This window comes from Aythya ferina (genome assembly GCF_964211825.1).
Source record: "Aythya ferina genome assembly, chromosome: 1".
NCBI classification, from domain to species: domain Eukaryota; kingdom Metazoa; phylum Chordata; class Aves; order Anseriformes; family Anatidae; genus Aythya; species Aythya ferina.
In genome coordinates, this window is record NC_140296.1 from 118,201,156 (window position 1) to 118,221,652 (window position 20,497).

The 20,497-nt window shown below is 37.1% G+C and overlaps 1 protein-coding gene across 2 annotated transcripts in view; it reads right to left on the bottom strand.

The window, feature by feature from the left end:
- The window catches only part of DCBLD2 (discoidin, CUB and LCCL domain containing 2), a 43,387-nt gene that overhangs the window by 19,097 nt on the left and 3,793 nt on the right, over positions 1–20,497 (bottom strand). Inside the window, exons 2-6 of one of the 2 annotated variants that reach the window (XM_084522774.1) lie at positions 7,233–7,460; positions 3,117–3,254; positions 2,538–2,591; positions 1,795–1,846; positions 378–450 (exon numbers count right to left, since the gene is read on the bottom strand). In XM_084522774.1, the coding sequence (XP_084378900.1) occupies positions 378–450; positions 1,795–1,846; positions 2,538–2,591; positions 3,117–3,254; positions 7,233–7,460 (545 nt within the window). The remainder of the gene's footprint in view (positions 1–377; positions 451–1,794; positions 1,847–2,537; positions 2,592–3,116; positions 3,255–7,232; positions 7,461–20,497) is intronic. The other variant, XM_084522775.1, reaches the window with a different exon arrangement.

Here is a 20,497-nt window from a genome sequence, read left to right on the forward strand (position 1 = left end):
TACAAACCTGCAAGACCAGTGAAATCTTTCACTGTCTATCTCATGAGCCCTCTCTAAGTATTGAAAGGCCACTAGAAGGCTTCCCATAGCTGTCTCTTCTTTATGCTAAACAAACCCAGTGCTCCCAAACTCTCTTTATGGGAGAGGTGCTCCAGCCCTCGGATTATTTTTGTGAGCCTCCTCTGGACTCAATGAAGCACCAGCCATTTAGCAGCGGCATAAAAAGAAACACATAAGTAGCGTGTTATTCACTTTAGGAGACACAACTCCCTGAACCCAGACAGCAGAGCTAATGCAGACATCTGTAACAGAGTTTTAATCATACATAACAAATTTTACCAGAATTCATGTGAGCCCACAGTATTAAGTTTACTTACATCTCTGTATCCATGAGGAATAGTGCCTGAAATATCAGCAAAAGGAATCACACACCCAGCGGGACAATACTTACTAGAAGAAAACAAAAAGTCAAGTCAAGATATGCATGCGGCTGTAACTCTGACAATGTTATACAACAGTCACTGCTTTTTATTTACAGTACACTGTGTTATCATTCATTTATCATTACATGAGGATATACCCTAACTGAAAAGATAAGAAATCAGACAAAAATATACTCTGGAAGAGACGTACACAACAGCAGAACAGGCATTTGAAAAAGGTAGTTAAAAACCCATTTCATCCGTAATTCAGTTATAATAACTGAACATAATAAAATTATGTCTTTTTTTTTTTTAACATAAATACTACATGGCTTCTGTAAATTGAAAGTCTTGTAAGTAGCAGTATTTATGAATTATATTTTATAAACTAGAGACCTGCATATCTATTTGTTTTGCATCTTTAAACTGTACATCTGAAAAGTAATGATATTTTGTAATAGCTCCTGGCAACATTTTGATCATAAAAAAACAGGCCAAATTCAGTTAATTCCACTAGCTCATGGAAAAAATGGGAAGACATCTGCACACATTCACATTCTGGTGCCATTTCATACTGCACATACAAAAACCATTAAGTCTTAAAGATTTAACAATGAACTTGGGTAAAATGTCAATTCAACAACAGTTGAAGCAAGTTTGTAGTTACCGTGAAATCAACAGGATATGAAGACAAACACATACAGGGCAATGCCAGAACCTACAATTCTGGAACTTGGGAAAATGAATGAGGAATGCAAAGGTTGCATTTCAAAAGGTTTGATTGAAAGCTCTTGATTTCAGGGCTTCATTTCTCCAAAAAGTAAGTTTAAATACTTCACTTCAGTCTACAGCTTTAAAAACTGTCCTTGCTTTAGACAGAAATAGAGGACAAAACAGGCAAACGATGTATGTTTCCTCCATCAGAAGGAACAGCATTTTGTACCTCTGCAGAACCTCATTAATTCACACCAAACTGTGAAATGGCTTTGCAATTATTATTTCTTTTTATCCATTTCAGAGTTTAGTGCTTCTTTGAGAACTTTAATATGAATTTCAGTATTGAGGAGGCGTACATCCTGTAATATACTTTTATAAAAGTATATTTTTTTAATGGGAATGTGATATTAGCTTATATGTGTTAGTGCAAATTAACGAGGTTCTACTGTATACTGATAAAAAATAGGAAAGAACAAGAAGAAGGACAAGTGCAAATGTCAATATTATTAAGCTTTAACCCCAATCTCTTTGTTTCTTGAGTCCTCTCGACCTCCAATTTTCAAGTTAGGTTAGGTGTAAGTAACAGTGAACTAGAAACACTAAAATGACTTCAGTACAGATAAAGGGGCAGAAAAAGAGGTAAAATTAATCTTACTTGAATTCTGGTTCGGAAAAGTGACTTGCATTGTCTAAACAGGTAATTAGGTCTGGAAAGAAAAAAATATTAGGTCAAGAGGATGATAAAGACAATAGGTTTGAGCATGCTTTTCAAAAGGGCATAAAAGACACATTTGAGCCTCTGTGGCTTAACCAAAAGTCTCGAAGGAAAATAAAGTTCTTATTTAATAATTTTCTTTCAACAGATTTTGTATGACAGTAGAACCTTGATAATTTGTTTGAGTACTGAGAAATACACTGTTAGATAGACATGAAGAGATACACTACAAACATATGGTAAGTTTTTCGTAGCTTAATTTTACTTTATAGCGATACTTCAGGGAACCTATGAATGAGACACAAACATATGCTCTGTTCACAAAAGGAAACTGAAACAGAGAAAATTAGATAATAAGCTAGCTAAACAGGCCTGTGTTTTCAGCACTTAACAGTCCTACAGTATTAAAACCAGGCAGCACAGGAACATTAGAGTGACATGTTACTGGCATTATGACTGTTGCATCACATTTTATGTTTGTGTGCTTTGTGTAAGCACATACAATCCAAAACACACAGAAAAGCACCAGAAAACAAGAATTAAAAAAAAAAAAAAAATCACATGAAAACCCTTTATTTGTTCTTTTTAAAATCACATCTAATAACGGTTTTCTCAATCTTTGTGCCTTGCAAAGCAGTTGCTGGCAATCCCTCATCTCCTTGTGGACCACATATGTCACTCACCTTTACAATGAGTGAAAGAAGATGCAAAACAAATACAGTAGCTTCTTTTAAAGGCTAGAAAGACAAAACAAAAACACGGGGGGAGACAAGAAATGGCAAAAATAATCATTAAAAAAATAGTCAGCAGTCAACGAGGGATTGAAGAGCTGAGAAAGTATAGCAAGCTGTTACTGAAACTAAAATTTTCCATGAGGTGGGTCTGCTTAAAACGTATAGAGTTTGCTAAGAAAAAAAAATCAAAGTTACCTGCCATCTGGATTACTACCTGAAAAAATGCATTTCATCTTTTATCCAAAATAGCTCTTTCACTCATAACAGGTAACTATGACTCTTGCTATATCTGGGGTAAGCTTTAATAAAAAAGAACTTTTTTTTTTTTTTTTTTAAATACCATTAACTTATATAGTAACTCAATAGTTCAATTTCCTGTGCAGTAATATTAGGAAAACTGAATTAGAATTCATCACTTTTAGATGTTAATTTGTGAGAATGTGAGGAAAAAAATGCATTAGTTATTAGTTTTAACTAGACAACTCTCATTTTGTCAGCACAGAAAAACTAAGAGAATTTTATGAATACCTGATTTGTCAGTGGTTGAATAAGCCGCAAGAAATCCACGCCCAGAAGTGTGTATTCCACTCATGAACTGTACTGTGACTTCATTACTTTTTGAAGTTATTAAGCCATCCATTTGAAAGCTAAAGCCACAGTATTTTCCTAGGAAGAGAAGGAGGTAAGAGACGTGGACTAAAACCAATGCATGTAATTAGAATCTTCATTTCCACTGTAAGCTCACATTAGTTCTGGTGTATATATTCAAAAACAAAAACACGTAGATAATACAAAGGCATGTAGCCAGTGTTCGTTTAAAGCAAAGTATGGGTAATATAAACTTGCAATTGGTTCACCTACCATTTTGCTGCACCTAGAAAATGTAAGAGAGGTACTGGAGCTTTTCAGAAAAGAAAAAAGGTAATACAGCATAGACTTGGTCTGCCTCTGGATCTGGATACTTTTCTTGCAATAGAAAATGACTAGAAATATCGCATTTTAGACTGAGAAGCTGGAATCAGCAGCTTTGACAATATTTGCCTATAAAGTCCTAGAATTACTACCAAATAACTTGAAATTATCTGGATGAATGGCTATTAAACAGACTCAAATCACTATGGAATTCTTCCCTACTAACTAGAAACTTTAATAAAATACTGACCAGTTTATTAACCAGATAAGAAAAAAAAAATCTTCTGTTCTACAAGCACCCTTAGACAATCAATGTTATAAAGAGCCTCTGACCCTATATTCTCTGCAGAATACTGAAAGTGGATAACCTCAACAATAGATAACACCACGTATGTTTCAGTTTACAATTCATTTATTTGTCTTTTTGGTAAGTATGTTATCATATTGTAAAAGAGCAAAAAAAAAAAATTTTTATATATATATATATATATATATATATATATATATATATATATTACCTTCTCACCTAAAGGAAAATTACAGTACTAAGGAAGTGGGGTTGGAATAACATGGCCCTGTTTCCGACCAAATATAGTTTTTAAAAAGGTATGTCAAATTCCTTTAAAAAGACAACTACAATCTCAAACACTTTAAAAATAGAAATGTAAGTTCCTGTCACTCTTCAGAGGTTCCTACATTTTTATTATTCTGATATTTTTCAAACAAAGGATGTGTGTTTTTTTTCTGATGAAAACCAGAAAATAGATCTTACAATACTTCAATGAAACGTATAAAGTGGCATGCAATAAAACCTTACTTCGGTTCACTACTTAAGCTGGTCATCAGCAAAAGTTATGAAAATAAGTTCCCTTTTACCAAGGCTCCCCAGTGGCCCTATATTTTGCCCTAAGCTATGTTTCAGAGATTAACTGCATTCATTACGATGAACTGCATCATTTCTCCAATTAATGCTTTTTCTTTTTTTTTTTTTCAGCCTCTGGATCTTGTTACACAGCTGACCAGCACGAGACTCTTCTCAGGACAGACGCCATTTAACTTCTTCTTTGGGCAAACACACACAGCAAGACATGTAAATCTAGCTTGGATAAACAATCCAGTGCTGCTCATACCATGGAGATACAGCCTTTGACAAATTGTAGATGGATGCACCTTATGATTCATTGCAAGACATACTTTTGAGACTATAAATCACTTCCCCAGCTCTTCTCTGGCCTCCTTCCAGATTTTTAGCAGACTTTTTAAAAAGTTGGTACCAGAAATGGACAAAACGTGACTGCAGTGATGACTGTCAATGGTATGTACAGAAGATGTAGTATTACCAATTTGTCTGTATTTATGCACTGAAGGACCCAAAGTGCTTTTGTACAGCAGCATTTCAGCAGGAGGGGAATTCCCACAGTAGTTTACATTCTTTGCTCCTACAGATCTGGCCTTACATAAAATATATTAAATAAATACATCTAAGTATAGATACATACTGGCTGGATTGCAACGAAACTTAATGCAAAACACCTCTAAATCTTACTGAAACTACTGACAAACCTAACACCAAAGATTTCAATCTCTTGACTTACTGTTAAATATTCAAAAGGCTTAGAGTGAGAACTAACCATTAAGAGCTTCAGGAGAAACCTTCTCTGCTTATCAATGAACTAACGCAGTAACAATTCAATTTTGAATCTAAATCAGACAACTTTTAAATTATTCTGAGTTAAAATATGTATCATTGAATTTCAGATTTTATGTAATGCAATTATTTCAATACTGGACTATATTAGCAGTAATGAATGCAAGAAAATTAAGAACTTGGATAAACTCAGAAGATTAATTCCTTCCAAATTCAAATCACTGTTTAGTCTCTCCATTGTTTACTGCTTCAAATATGAATATTTAAGAAACTGCACCATCTGTATCTGCCAGCGTTAATATCACTGATTGTTCTGTGATTTAATTTATCAAAGGCAGAACAACACACACATTTGCTCGACATACTGTGTTACTACACCAGCTGGGAACAGCTGAAAGTCAAGAGAAATAAATGAGGTAGAAAATTTACTTGAACCCATTACATCACTTGTAAAAGTGAATAATAGAGTTATCAGAACTGGATGTTCCTTGCCATTTAAGGACTTCGGTGCTTTCTATTTTAGACCAAGTCTGGCTCAACCACTCCAAGCACAGGCTTAGTTTCACACATGCTTACCAAGGTAACAGTTGGAAAAGAGGTTTAACTAAGCTAACATTCCACTAGCCTCTTTATAAAAAGCCTCAGTTGAGTGGGATTAGTATTCGAGCACAAGTAAAACAATCTTGGTGAAGTAAATCTCTATCTTTCTCCAGATTACGGATTTAGGAAACAAAATAAAATGACTCTGCATAATAGCAACTAATTTTAGTGAAGGAAAAATGACAATTCATTTTGAGTTTTATGCATAATAACCAGAAGGGTCTTAAAACCTTACATACACCTTGATGTGGATGACAGTTTCACACTATTTGAAAATAACTGCCTTATAATAATGAAATTCAATTTGCCCTCTTAAAGAGAAGAAATTAAACTATGGACTCCTTCCTATCAGATGATATTTGAAAAACATAATTATTGAAGCTTGACATCCTTTATTACCACTGAGATGAATAGATCAGACAAGTTTCCTCAGTATAAAAAGGCAACCTTTTTTTTTTTTTTTTTTTAAATAAAGTTGCTCATAATTTTGCAACTCCCTCTTCACTGCTTACAAGAACTCAGTGGAGTTTCTGTCCACTTTGCAAGCTACTGGGAAATCTCTGAGAAAAAAAGAAAATCACAGCAGAGCCTCTTTCAATAGCCTGAAGAATCAAAGACTATTATAGGATCTGTGTTGCATTTAGCACAGTTGTATATACAAACAAAATATAGGATGTTCTGCTGTCATTATAATTCATCATTTTTTCAGTATATTTTTAGGTTCTAGGAATTGTAGCAAGACAAAGATATACATACACTTTAATAATGCAGTAAACAAAATGCAATTACTTATGAATAATTAGATTAAGAACACTGTGGCATTCCAGAAACCTTACCTGCTTAGCAACAATAGTAAGCATCCTTGAAAGAAGCACGTCACCTGAGAAAGGGACTATCAGACTACTGTTTTGTTTGCCACTTTTTTTATTTTTATATAGTTAATAGTTTCATCTGTACTCTCAGCCTGTACTGAAGACCTGTACAGACTACAAGTCCTTCCTAAGCTGTTGTTTCTAGAAGTACTATTAGTAGTAAAGTTACTAAAACTAGTCCCTGATGTCTGTTTTCCTGCTGTGGTAGGGTATACACAGCACTCCATTATATTTTGCAGAGTTTCCTTGATATGAAGCTCAGGAAAAACTCAACTCTGACTACAGAATTCCTGAAATTCCTTCCTTTACCTTATTTAAGATTTCTGTATATAATACATGCTTCCTTCTTTTCATCACTTCTCCTATGAGTTGAAATCCACACTGTAAAAAGCACTGTATGCTCATATTCAGGCAAGGTCTCACCCTGACCAATAACCAATTGAATTAGAACAGTTTTCCAGGACTACAAAAAATAACTTAAATAATACCATAAACCTTATACATACTCTATGCACAGGAAAGAAAAATTAAGAGTTACAAAAGTACTAAAACTATGTGCCAAGTTCTATAAGATGACAATAGCTTTTTAATACCAAAAATAAAAGCTATTACCTATCTCTGTCCTGGTGGAGCCAATCCCATTGTGAACTCTCAAGTAACTGGAATGACAAGAATCTGAGTCATCAATATCAAAATCACCAAATTTGAGCTGAACTCGCTGCCCAGGCTTTACACGAATTTCCCATTCACAGACTGTACTATTGGGAGAGGTCTGTGGGTAGTTTATTGAAGCAAGAGTTCCACTTTCAGGACCCAGAACGGTGTGTCCACATCCATCACCTACAAAAGAACAAAAATGAGTTAGCTACATTGCATCCAACTTCAAAGCTTCACTGGTGATTTAGTTATCTTCTGCTGTGGCAAAAATTTAAAACAAAACAAAAAGCAACAGTGTTTTGTTTATTCTTTTAACGTTACTAATAATGTTGTGAAAAAAAAAAAATCAAAGATAAGTCATGTACAGATGGAAGAGCAATCGTAACAAAATACCTCTGAACTAACATTGGCTAGGGTTTAACTTCTCATCAGTTGTGACCAGAGGGGTTCTACAACTTCCTCGACTAGATAAAAGTTTGTCCACAATGACTTTAAAAATTGTCCTGAAAGTACAGAAAGTGTCCTTGCTATTTTGTGTTTCCTCAACACCTATATACAGTAGAAAACAAATTCCAAAAAGGAGAAAGGAGGTAGAAGCCCACTAATAAAATAAAAGCATGCCATTTTTCTGTTGTTACTGTATCCATAACACAACGAGAAAGAATAGAATTGGAAAGACAAGAGACAGCAAATACTCTACTGAAAATAACTGCCAGGTCTGAACATCATCAATCTGCTAGTGTGTTGTTTTCTACTGTAAAACAATTTTAATGCTGTAATTAATTCAACCCGCTCCTTGGGGAACATGCTTAATTCTTTTGGGATTTGTATAACAAGTTAATTTCTAACTCCAACATGAGGCCCTCAACTTAACATTAGAATATTAATATTAAACAGCAGTAACAATATTAGAGATGACTTGTACAAATTATGACTTCTTAAAATCAAATGATGAAAAGCAAACATAAATCTATTTACTCAACAGCATAACATGAACTGACCCCAGTATATAGTACTAGCATAAGAATTTGTAAGTTGTTTTGGAAATAAGAACGTACTTTAAGTAACATTCACCATCATTGGCTCTTTATAAATCACTGTACCATTAGCACCAGAGCCCCAAAAGCTTATTTATTGAATTTGGTCACATGAATGACTAAGCTGGGAACAGCATTATCACTTTCAGGATTCGAAACTACAAAGTCCAGAGATCTTTTGAAAGAGATCTCTTAACCCAAAAGCAATCAGGACCTTTCAGGATCCTGAAATGATCAGAAATCATTAAGAGCAGGAATGGAAGCAACAATAGCAGAGACAAAAATCAGACTACACATGCTGCTAAAAAGCACCAACCTAAAAATACAACCTAAAAACCACCTAAAAATACACTTATTATCCATAGATCCATTTTGCCCCTCAAAATTCCTACATGACTGCAGTTCCTACCTTCCAATTACAACAGATCTAGCATTATGTCAAGATTTCAACAGTGATCAACATCATTTACATTGCTTAACAGCTAGAAGTGACCAGCAAAAACTGTTTCTTATTACATATTTCTGCTTCCCTACTAAACCTGTAAAGGTAAGCCATGCTATAGGGCCAAAAATTGTACAGATATTTAAGATTTTTAACTAAGTTTGAAGATTCTTAACATAAATGGATTTCGTCCATGAACAGAAGTTCAACACACTGAAGTGGCATGGAAGAAAAGCTCCATCAAACAAATCTAATTAATTTGTTTGTAAAAGCACCTGATTTTCAGTGACAAAGTCTGTTTCTTCACAAACTGAGCACTTTACAGACAGCCATACATTCCAAAAAGTAAACCGCTGTTGTTATGTAGAGAATTGCAAACAGATGCAAGCTTTCTTCCTAGCAGTCTTGAATGAAAAAAGATGCATCTTCTTTTGGGAAAGATAACTGGGATATCTGCTTCAGTAAAATCAGAAGTTCTATCCATAAAGCTGGTTTTTAGTCATGTTTTTATTTGTCCAACTTTAGCAAGTTGCTCTAAAACACTGTTCCATCCCACAATAAATACTATTCCCATTTGAGTGATAGCTGATAATTACACTCCACTTAATTTACACTTCCCATTACAAAAACAAAAAGTGTGTATTTTACTTTACTAAACTTTTACTCTAATACATGAATACAAAATTGTCCAATGTTACCAAATAGGGAGCTTAAGTAGTACAATTTGCTTATCATTTTAATACTGGTTTCTTTCCAAAGGCACATTATCAACCTAAAAGTGAGAGATTTATCATTTAAAATTTGTATGGTGTTGGTTTATTAGTTACTAAAACTTTGGTTGTCAAACTCCTCATTATTCACAGTATATTTATCAGTCAAAAAACAAAACAAAACCAAAAAGCATGGACTCTTTTGCTGGTAAACTATTTTTTCACAAGCGAGTACTCACACACATTACACAACAGGTGAAATGTAGTATATTAACAACAATAATACTGACAAATATATACTAGGTCTTCTATTCATGGTGATATTTGTGGCTAGTATTTCAGAACAGATTTATATTGCAAACATATGAAGTTAATTTTCAATGTAAAAATGTTTCAATGTTTCGATCAATTTTAGGTTGTGTGTTAAATAAAAGCAATGAGCCAGTCAACCAGTTCTGTGCTTTTCCTGTTGTCACAGGTGGGAACAACTGTTCACTCATTTACGGATTTAAAATATGCAGATATGCTAATAAAATCACCTTTTGAACATCAGATCATAGTAGCTTTGACCTGTCCAAGCAGATAGTCACTCTGATCACACTGTAAGGAAAATAAAATGGTTCTGAGATCGACAATACTTGGTTATTATTTCTCCTTCAATGGGCCTATTATTGCAATGCAGTAGTGCACATATGCTATTTCTGAAAACTAGGAATTCCAATAACACACATGATTCTTCCCTACACTTTGCTTGTTCAGCCTAGGTTACTGGAAGTCAAAGACAAAGAAGAGCTTGGGTCTTTGACCCAAACTGTATTTAAACTGTGAATTTGTCCAATTAAAAGTAGCAAAGAGCACTTCTGACACTCATTTTCACCATTGTCTTTGCTAGCTTGCTGTTCAGCTGTCTCAAGCACAGAACAATAGCAGCACTGCAGTTGTAACAATGAACAATGCATGCCTTTCTGATGGAAAAAAAAAAAAAAAAAAAAAAAAAAAAAAAAAAAAAGCTAAACTCCAAAAACACGATTTGATGGAAAGGTAGATCTCAGATCTTCCTTTTGCTGTAGGCTTTATTGAAAGAAAACATGCAAGGCAAAATCCTCCTGTAATCTACCTACTTTAAAGAACCTGCTGTCGAATTGTGCTGGAAAGGAAAAATACTTGTGCTGAACTGCATCTACAGCATCACCTTATGATGATGCCACTTTTTAAAAATAGCTCATTCTGGCTGGGTATTTTAGATCTCATTTTGTTTTGTTTCACTTCAGTTAGTGATAGCAGAAGCACCAGACTTCATGCCTGAAGAAGTTAAAGATTATCACCGTATGTCTGGCATGCACTTATAGTCTGCCAAGGGCAGAATCATCACTCAGGAGCTATTTGGGAATTTCTAAAAGTCTACTTGCAGTGAAACCCACAGAACAATGAAGCCTCGCTTTATTTTATTGGTTCTAAAAGGATAGTTCTTGAGGCTTTCTATATGAATGGTGCTTCATCATTTCTGCTCGAGTTGTATAAACACCAAGGATCATCCCCAGAGATGTATACATCTTTTATCAGGGGAACAATCTGCAATACTCAGCAGTTTCCCCAAGAAAAAGAGAAAGCGCAATTCTCTGCACAATGTACAGTAGCATTAGCTACTTCGTTCATTTGGAAGCCATTAATTAACTACCACAGAATCTTTTGTTTCAGTTAATCTGCGTGTATGAGAGTGGAACATCTGAGTACACATAAGAGACAGATGTCAAGTCCTAAATCAGTTACTCTTGAATGAGATGACAGCTTCTGTTACCAGCTACCAGTACACAGCTGAATGAGTCCTTTGCCTTCTTTCTGCCCTCTCCATCACACAGCAGACCTACTGTAGCAGCAGAACTGACCGAGCCCTTCACCAGATCATTTGCACGTACACATTACACCTGACACTTGCTGGAAGGTCTGCACATGTGCAATGAATTTCGTGTGCCCTGAGGACCAGGTTCACAGCAAAGTGAGTAACCCCAGTTCTTCAGCAAGTCTTAAAAACACGGGCGCCTCTTATGAAGCTGGTAGAGGAGAGCAGACTGATGTCGTCAGGAGAACCATTCATCTCTTCCAGAGGCGCCTTCGAACGCAGTCTGGATGAATTATCCTGATGGATTACACATGACCCCCAGGCTATAGCACGCTGATGTCTGATGCAATCATGCAGATGATTTAACATAATTTCCCATATCCAAGATCTTTGCATCAACAAAATACAGAACTTGAACCAACATAAACATGGCAAAATGCAGTGGACAAGAAGACAATGTGAAATTTAATAAAATAAGAGGATACTGCACATGTAGGAGCGGGTGCTAAGTCCTTTAGTAATATCCATTAAAGAGATTCGTTGACTTCAACTACTAAGAAAAATAGTCAGAACTTTTTCCCCCTGAGATAGGCTGCTGTTTAAGACTGTTGATCTTGTTTCTCCCTTTCAAACATGGCAAAAATTAATCTTTAAAACATGAGCATGCTTTCTGATTCCTTACTTGGAGAAGAGAGAATGATAAAATAAAGAGATCAAAACACTGATCTCAATTTTAACACATGGCACAGCCACTTGAACAGACTCTATTTAACCAGTGGACTTCCTGAGCATATTTTGCACACATAAGCCATGATTTTCTGTAAATTTATGACTACTTACAGAATGTAATTGTATCTTTCTTAATTAAGCAATGGTAGTACCAAATCTATTAGTCATACAAGCAAAAATACATTTTAAAGTATTCATTTTAGCTCCACGTACAGTGGAGCTCTGATACAGTGCGCTAATCCCTCCTCTTCTGTTTAGCTCCTGTACACTGTATTTCTGTGCTCTTTTTCAGCATCACTAAAAGACGCTGTATCTACCTCTTGTTTTTCTCAGTGCAGACAAGAAAGTTCACATAACCAGCAAAACAGTTCCATGATTAAGAAACACTGAAGAATGAAGGCCATAGAGACCTCAAATTCTAAGTAGCTTTTCAAGGTATTTATAAATGCCTTTATTTCTGTCATCCGAACTCCTTGCTGTTTCCACACAAATCCCCAGAACTATGTTCTTCAGGCAGGAACCTGCTCCTCTGTCAGAATTAATGCTCTTAACAAGCCACCAAGCACACAGTCCACCTTCATCTTTACGCTATTTATTTGCCTCAGTACCATACTGTTTGGAGCACTTCATCCCGCTACAGATGTTTCACGACATAAAATTCCCCCACACCTCCACAAGTGGGGCCATAGCTCAGTAACACCTGAAGGTGCTTTAAATTAGCGCAGCTGTGAACAAAAGCAAGCCTTGTCTGTCCCTCGCTTTTGGCCACTTGTTCTCACACCCTTCCTGGTGCTGGAGGTAAACACTTCTGGACCCATATGGTAAACCAAAACAGGGACTTGAGATAAAAAGAGCTGTTAGGTTTAACCTAGAGCAATCCTGCTGTTTATTTTACAGCACAAATGCAGCAGTGATTTATCTGACAGATGGACGGGACAGTGTAAGGGCAGGGAAACACCAGCAACTGCTTTTTTCCCCAGCACTGCCAGCATGTGGTGGCATTTTAAACTCCACTGAATATCAACCAGAAATGCAGAAATCATCCCTTCCCGGGAAAGATCGCTCACAGAAGTGGTGCACAGTGGTGTACTGGTTTGAAGGACGGAGCTGGCTGAAGACGAACCAGCACCCCTACCCATTGCCACAGCACAGCATTTCTTTTCAGCGAGGGAAGGGGGGCTGGCTGGGTTACCGTTGTCTCAGCTTCCATTGATTTACTTGCTGTGGGGCAGCCTTAAAATGGTAATGATATTATGGGCTGAGGTGTAACAAAGATGGAAACAGGACAGAAGGTAAAGCAGAGTATTTTGCCTTTCAAAATGTTTTCAGCTCAGTACTGCAGTGAGGTGAAGGAAGATACTTGCTCTTATAGCAAAAGCACAACATTTGAAATGACATTACAAGAAAACTTTACTGCTTTCATTTACAACACTAGCCACATACTGGGCTCGTGATTCTTAGCACTTCATTATTTTTATCTATACATGGAGCTTTTCAATCACCGTCTCTGGAAATGCAGTCTTAGCTTTCAGTCACTGAGTTTCACACAAAAGCATAACACTTAGCCTGCTAAATTTAACATCCAAAATATGGTAACATTTTAAAACAAATTATCCTAAATTATTGCCTCCTCAGAGCAGGTGAGACATTCGCTTCCTCTGCTACAACGTACTAACCAAAGCGACTACCTCAAAAGAGCAGAGAAGAAAGATCTACTGTCTAACATTGTGTGGCAGAGCTTTTCCTTACTGATCTCAGGGAAACGATGTAAGTCTCCATGGACAGTTATGATTTGCTTAAATAGTACCCGAGAAAAAGCAGCCTATGAAGGCAGGCTAGCCATGGGGAAATGCGATTTACATGAGCACTCTGTAACAGCTCTTTGTGCTCAATGATGCATGTTGCAGAAGCCCTCCAGACCTGCTACCCATGCAGAATCAAAGGGACGGTTCATGTGTGTCATCTTTTGTCTGGCGTACGCAGCCCACCTGCTTCCCAAGACGTATCATTTACTTAGCATCTGCACCAACACGTTCATAAAAATAAACACCGTTGTGCTTCAGTGCACTAAGTGCAACACAGCAAAGCACAGCTGATGAAGGAAATGAAAAAGAACTCAGAGACAGTCACACAAAACCAGACAAGAATAAGCAGTAGTCAAGGTCAGAATAGGCTTCAGATCCTTCTAAGTCCTCAAAAGCCTCATCATGCCAGGACCCAATGAAATTTCACGAGTTTTATGTATTTCAACAAAGAAGCAGAAACTTCTCCAATCACACCGGTAACACACACATTAAACTAATACCACAATCATCTTTTCCTCTCTTCTGTTACCAATCCCTAAATGAAATCACACAGCCTACACTGCGGGTCCACAGTGGCATACACCATGGTGGCCTTTACAAACAGCTGGTGCTTGCTGTACCCTAGCAGTTTTACACTCCGGATACACCCCTATTTGTCTTTTGCTGAGTAAGGGCAAATGTATGGGCCAACGGGGGTCTCACAACTGCTGGAGCCTGCACAATGGAGAGGATGGGAGCTAGGGACAGGGAGGAGAGGGTGAGAAACCAGCGGCAACCAGTAAAAATCAATTTTAGCTACCATGGCCCAACAAAAGATTGCAGCAAGGAAACTGATGGCTTGGGTACTTGAACAAAGAGTGAAGCATCTAGATGCTTCTTTCAAAAAACAAAAATGAACAAACAAACAAAAACAAAAATCACAAGTTGGAATTATTTGCACCTAGCAGCTGCACCAACTCGCCCCTTAGTTTTGCTTCACAAAAGGAAGAAAAGGATGCTTTGTGTTATAGAACTGAAGGCCTAGAAAACAGCTCTTTAAAAACAAAAATATAAAGTAATGAAAATGCTTTATCTACCACTTTCAAATTTGCCCAAGGAGAAGAAAAATCTGATTACCGCTGGACTTCATCTGTGCTTAAAAGCATGAAACTTAATGCACCTTTCTTTCCACCCTGGTGATACCACGTTCCAACAACAGCGTACAAATAGCAATTAACAGATAATTTGGTTCAGGGTTTCACAAAACTCACAAAATTAAGTGCCACTGGCTTCCTTCTAACACACAATGTTTTCCCCACACCTTACTCATTTTGGAGCAATGTTAAAATAACCAGATAAAGATTTATCAGGCTACGGTCCTGCTGACAACATAACAGCTGCCAGCTATGAAAACCATTGTGGAGCTGTTGGCAAATGAAGTGCACAACACGTTTCACACACAGGCTGGATCACTGCAGCCAGTTATTCTTTCAGAGTCACGGTCTCTGAGCTCTGAGAAGAAACCAAGTGAAACTGCACCACTGTCATTCATGTTTCTACTGCTTTCCTAACCCACCTCCTTTCCACTGAAGATATTGAGAATCTTTCACCTGCTCTATTCCTGTGGGGTTGTCTATACAAAATAATAATAATAAATAAACATTTACATGCAAGCAGCTATACAACCCAAATCTAATTAGCATGACACTTTAGTTCCACCTCAGCATAAAACCAACAGTGCAAAGATAGGACGTGTAATGAGAACTGTGACAAAACTGCCAGAATAGTTCAGCATTTCTGTCCCCCTCAAATTCGAAAGCTGCAACTGGACATTGCAGCAGCTACTATTGCTACTGCAAGAAACAAGTTTAGAGACCTGAAAGGATTCTGTCTACGTGGTGAAGCAACATTAAGTAATACAGCAGGTGGCAAGAGGGCCTAGGACTGCCAAATATAAGTCTAGGAAAACCACAAATGTATCACTGAATAAAAGGAAAAAATGACATTTAGGGATAAAAATAATTAACCTCTTGCAAATCTGGAATATTTAAAAACTTTGTTTAAATGTCAGACCAAGATCGACAGTGTCTGCACAATATGACTGACAGCATTACTCCGTGAAGCTTTTAAACCAACACCTTTTTTCAATTGTGAGACAAGTTACCTGCTCACCACAATTTACTGAAGCACACCAAGCTTTTCCAGTTCTATACCACTAGCAATATTTCTCATAAATATATCAAAAAGCTATCTCCCACACCACTTCACGTACAGAACCAAGAAAATCAGCATACCGCTTACAGAAATGGCTCTAGCAGAGGAACTGCTGTAAGGGAGAAAAATTAAAAAAGAATTCACGTGGCTGCAGGCAGAATACATCCGTTTTCAGCAATGCTGATGACCCAAAGATCAGTAGCTGGCAGGATTATCATTCTGATGGATACTATTGCAATGATTTTGCTGGATCTGAACTGAATTTTTACATTATAAAGAGTATAGGAATGTTAAAATACACTTACTGTAAACTGTTACTGAGCAATGAAAAACGTACAAAACAAAGATATCCACAGGACAGAAAAAAAATCTGAAAAGATCTGATTTTGTCTTTTTTTTTTTCTTTAATGGCAATTAACAAAACTGATGTTGTAATGCAGCCTTGCCAATGAAAGACAAACCAGTGTAAAGAAAGCATGGAAGACATACTTTTTAAAAGAAAACAAACAAAACCCTCCAGACTTTACTTATCAAAAAGAAACAAAAAAAGGTATCAAGTTTGAACCTCTCAGACCCTAAGTAATGGGTCATTTTACAGAAAAATGGATTTGCAGCATTAAAGACCAGGAGGGCCCTTTAAAATATGATTTCTTGTATTACATAGCTCCATACAGTTGTGTTGTCATGATTCTAAGAAAACCAAATTTAGGATGCTACATTAAGTTTGACTTTCCTGAAAGCTTTCAGATTTGATTTAAAGGTACCTTGAGAAAGATCATTTTTGACTATTTCTGAAGCTAGAATGCTTTGAACACTTGGGGGGAAAGAAAATCAAACATCTTTCTAACTTACTCTTAAAAAAATACAACTACATCACAGCATATGGGTCAATTCCTTATTATCCTATACGAGAATTGCCAAGAATGACACAACCACGTTCATAAACTTTATTCAGCTTGCACAAAAACATTCACTAATGCAACAGCTATGTACACTATCATAGCAATGGTACAGAACTGGAACTTCCCTGATTCTGTCGCCCTTCAAAAAACAAGATTTCTGTTAACAGAAGTTCATTCAGTTGAAAACTTAAAACTTAGTATTTTCAGTAAATTGCTAAGAACAGAGGTTCATTCTTAAGCAGTCAAATCTGAGAAAATGATGGATGTAGGAGTCAAAATGCAGAACACCTATCTTACACACAGACCATTGAACTGGACAAAATATCTTCTTCATGTGAGCAAAAATTAAAAGTGAGCACATGTGACAGGCACATACTCAGCCCCCATTTTACACATATCCTGTTTCAAGGAATCATTTTTCTTCAAAAGGATTTTTGTTAAATATCCTTTTATTTAATATCCTTATTAAAGCAATTACCCATAGCTGCCAAAAAATACTGTGCTTCTAGTGACTCATGCACTCACTATGATATTATATACTTTTATTCTAAATGTATGTCAGTTGTTTTGTACCTAGAGAGGTCAACTAAAATCACAGACTCACTGCGAGCTCACAAGGAAATATTTAAGAGTATGAATTGTCACTTACTGTCAAAGATCAGCACTCAGGCACTTGATTTCCAGGGTGCAATTAGTCTCACCGAAGTCTGAGGAGTAACTAATGACTGAGCTTTAGCACCCATCAACTGTTTGCTGGCCTAAGCCTTACAGACTGCAAACTCATGATTAATTAGTTTTATTCCAGTATCTGCACTGAGAAAAGAATCCATCTAACCAAAACAGAACTGACAATTATAAAAGTAGAGATTTTGTGTGAAATGCCAGCAGTAAGCATCCAAATGTCAGGGTCTCCCAGAAGCTCTACCAAGTCCCCATTGATCAATTCCAAGACCCAACATACTTCAAAAGTGAGATACCAGTAGTTAAATAGGTACAAACTAAGTCCACTTTAAATTCATTTCTGAAGAGTTCAGCAATCATAAAGAAATATTTTCTTTTTACTGCTCTTTCAAAGGCACACCTAGGGAAACTAAGTGTTCAGGCAGGGGAACAGCACAAATGCCCAAAAAGAAACAGTCTAGGTTAAATGTTTCTTCCTCACCTAAGGGCTGGGTTTGTTTTCTTTCTCAAACATTACACAAAGGATCCTTCAGAGAAAAGCCATTTGCAAAACCAATATGGTTTTGTAGTTCAAATGTCAAATCAATCTCACAAATTAAAGTGTTGCTTTTAACTCAAATTACACAAAAAGCATGCAAATACAAAGCAAAAAAAAATCTCAAAAAATATCAGTAGTCCAGCTCAAGCCCTTTATCACAAATAATGAAAAGTGTAACACAAAGTTACCAACAATCTTTGCCTTCAGAGTTATAACATTAATGAACAGGTTTCACAAGCATTAACCCACCACTCCGTAAAAAACAGCACTGAAAATGCTGCAGATCCAATTTAATGCAACCTTTTTAGTTAACGTTACTGTTTCCCCCCCCCTCCACTGTCACTTCCGTAATAAATCTATGTGCTTGGACAATGGTTTGAGGGAAGGAATTACATGTATTAGGAATTGCAGGAGGAGAGGAAAACCCGTTGACTATAAAGCAAATTCACTGAGTACTTCCCCATAGTGCAGTGCACAGCTACTGGGGTAGAGGTGACATGCAAGTGGATTTAAAAACTTTTTGAAGCACATTAAAGAAACCAACATAGAAGCAGTGGCCGATACATTAAGCAGCAATTCCAACGAGTAAAGGATTGCATTAGTATTGATGATTATGGGCTAAACTGAAGGACACGAGGCAACACTTAACTAGCTGATGACTGAAGCTATACAGAACAGCAGTAATTAGATTAAAAACCTAACACATCATTTATTGGAGTGAAAAGTATAAGGCAGAACTTCAGAAAAAGAGACAAATTATTTTGCTTATGCAAGTAACGTAAGAAAAAGTTTCTCCAAACCTTGAAAGCTGAACATTACCGTCTCCTTTCAGTAGCAGGAAAAGAGTTTTCCTAAAGTCTACTCTGCCAGAAGATCACTGGCTTAAGATGCACACAGTAACAACATGCAAGCTTCTGAACCAACATTTACAATATTACCTTTTTAACACTAACTCAGAGACTTGATTTTTGAAGTCGCGTATGCACATGCATGCACACACACACACGTGTGCATCGTGCTGCTTGAATCCCAAGCAAAATGTGATACATTCTGGGATCGAGTATGAGAAGTCTAAGAGTGTTTACACAAAATGGTGGTTCCTGCATTCTTTAAAGAGCAGCAGGCAATGCTAGCATGACCTCAGCAGGCCTCTGGAGATGAGCTGGGCTGAACAAAATCAGTACTGCAAGGCAACCTCCCAGGAAGCACGGGGCTGCAGAACACATGTATCTACCTTCTGCCCACCAGACCCACTTAACCACTTCAAATAAGGCTCAGTAACTAGAACAGGAAAAATAACTTTGCTGAGATTCTTGTTTTCAAAAGGAACAACAACAAAAATCACCATATTTAGGTTCATAGTTCCAATACCAGATCACTCCCCCTCAGAAACAGCACTCCTCCACACAATTCTCTAGGGCACTCCTCACCACATCGATCTCCAAGCTACAACGCTGGGAAGAGGAAAAGAGCATCAGAAAACCTGAACCAGTAGACACATCAGCTAAGCCTGGCAGAACTTTATGGCCTGGTCTTGAAAAATTCTTCTGTACGTCTTGCCACCAGGATGAAGGGGATTTGCCTCAACACTCCTGCTTACACAGCACCAACCCCTGAATTCTCCAGAGTCAGCATCCTGTACTATTGCATCCCCACAGCACTCTGCATTCTTAAGTGAAACTCTCCTATTAACAAGCAGTAAGGAGTTCAATAGAGCACTGCCCTCTCCATCATAAAATACTTACTCTAATGTTAATATGAAGGATAATAAATCTTTCATCCAAAGAGCTGGGGGTCATTTAAATCAAAATAATCCCTTATAGTTTGTCTGTAATCCTCCTCCTCCCCTCCCAGCCAAGGCCTATGAATAGGAAGAGCAAGGAGACAGCACTCAAGAGAATACAGCAAGAGGAGAAAGTGGCACTCCTGTGAGGGGCAGCACATGACAATTATTGACATGGCAGGCAGTTTGCAGTAGTGCTTCATACTGACATGCCAGCTTTCTGCAAAAGCAGCAGGAAGAAGACACCAGCAATGGGCTATGCTGGTGGCTTGAGCCATCCTCAGTCACCTGTTTCAGAAAGAAATCTCCTCTTTCAAGACATGCTTGGCTTGGAGATGCTACAGCCTGTCTCCCTGTCTTTCCATCTTGCCCAGTTAATAGATATGCCTCTACAGCCACCTTCTCTTTGTCTGCTTCCTTCTCCCCTAACCAGGCCACCTGCTTTCCAAATTTATTGCTGGAAGACATTATTATATCCTTTCAGGCACGAAGTTCACAACTGGAAGGTTTTCTTAGTCACCAAATGGGACAGATTTATTTCCAACCCTGGGCTGAGCCCA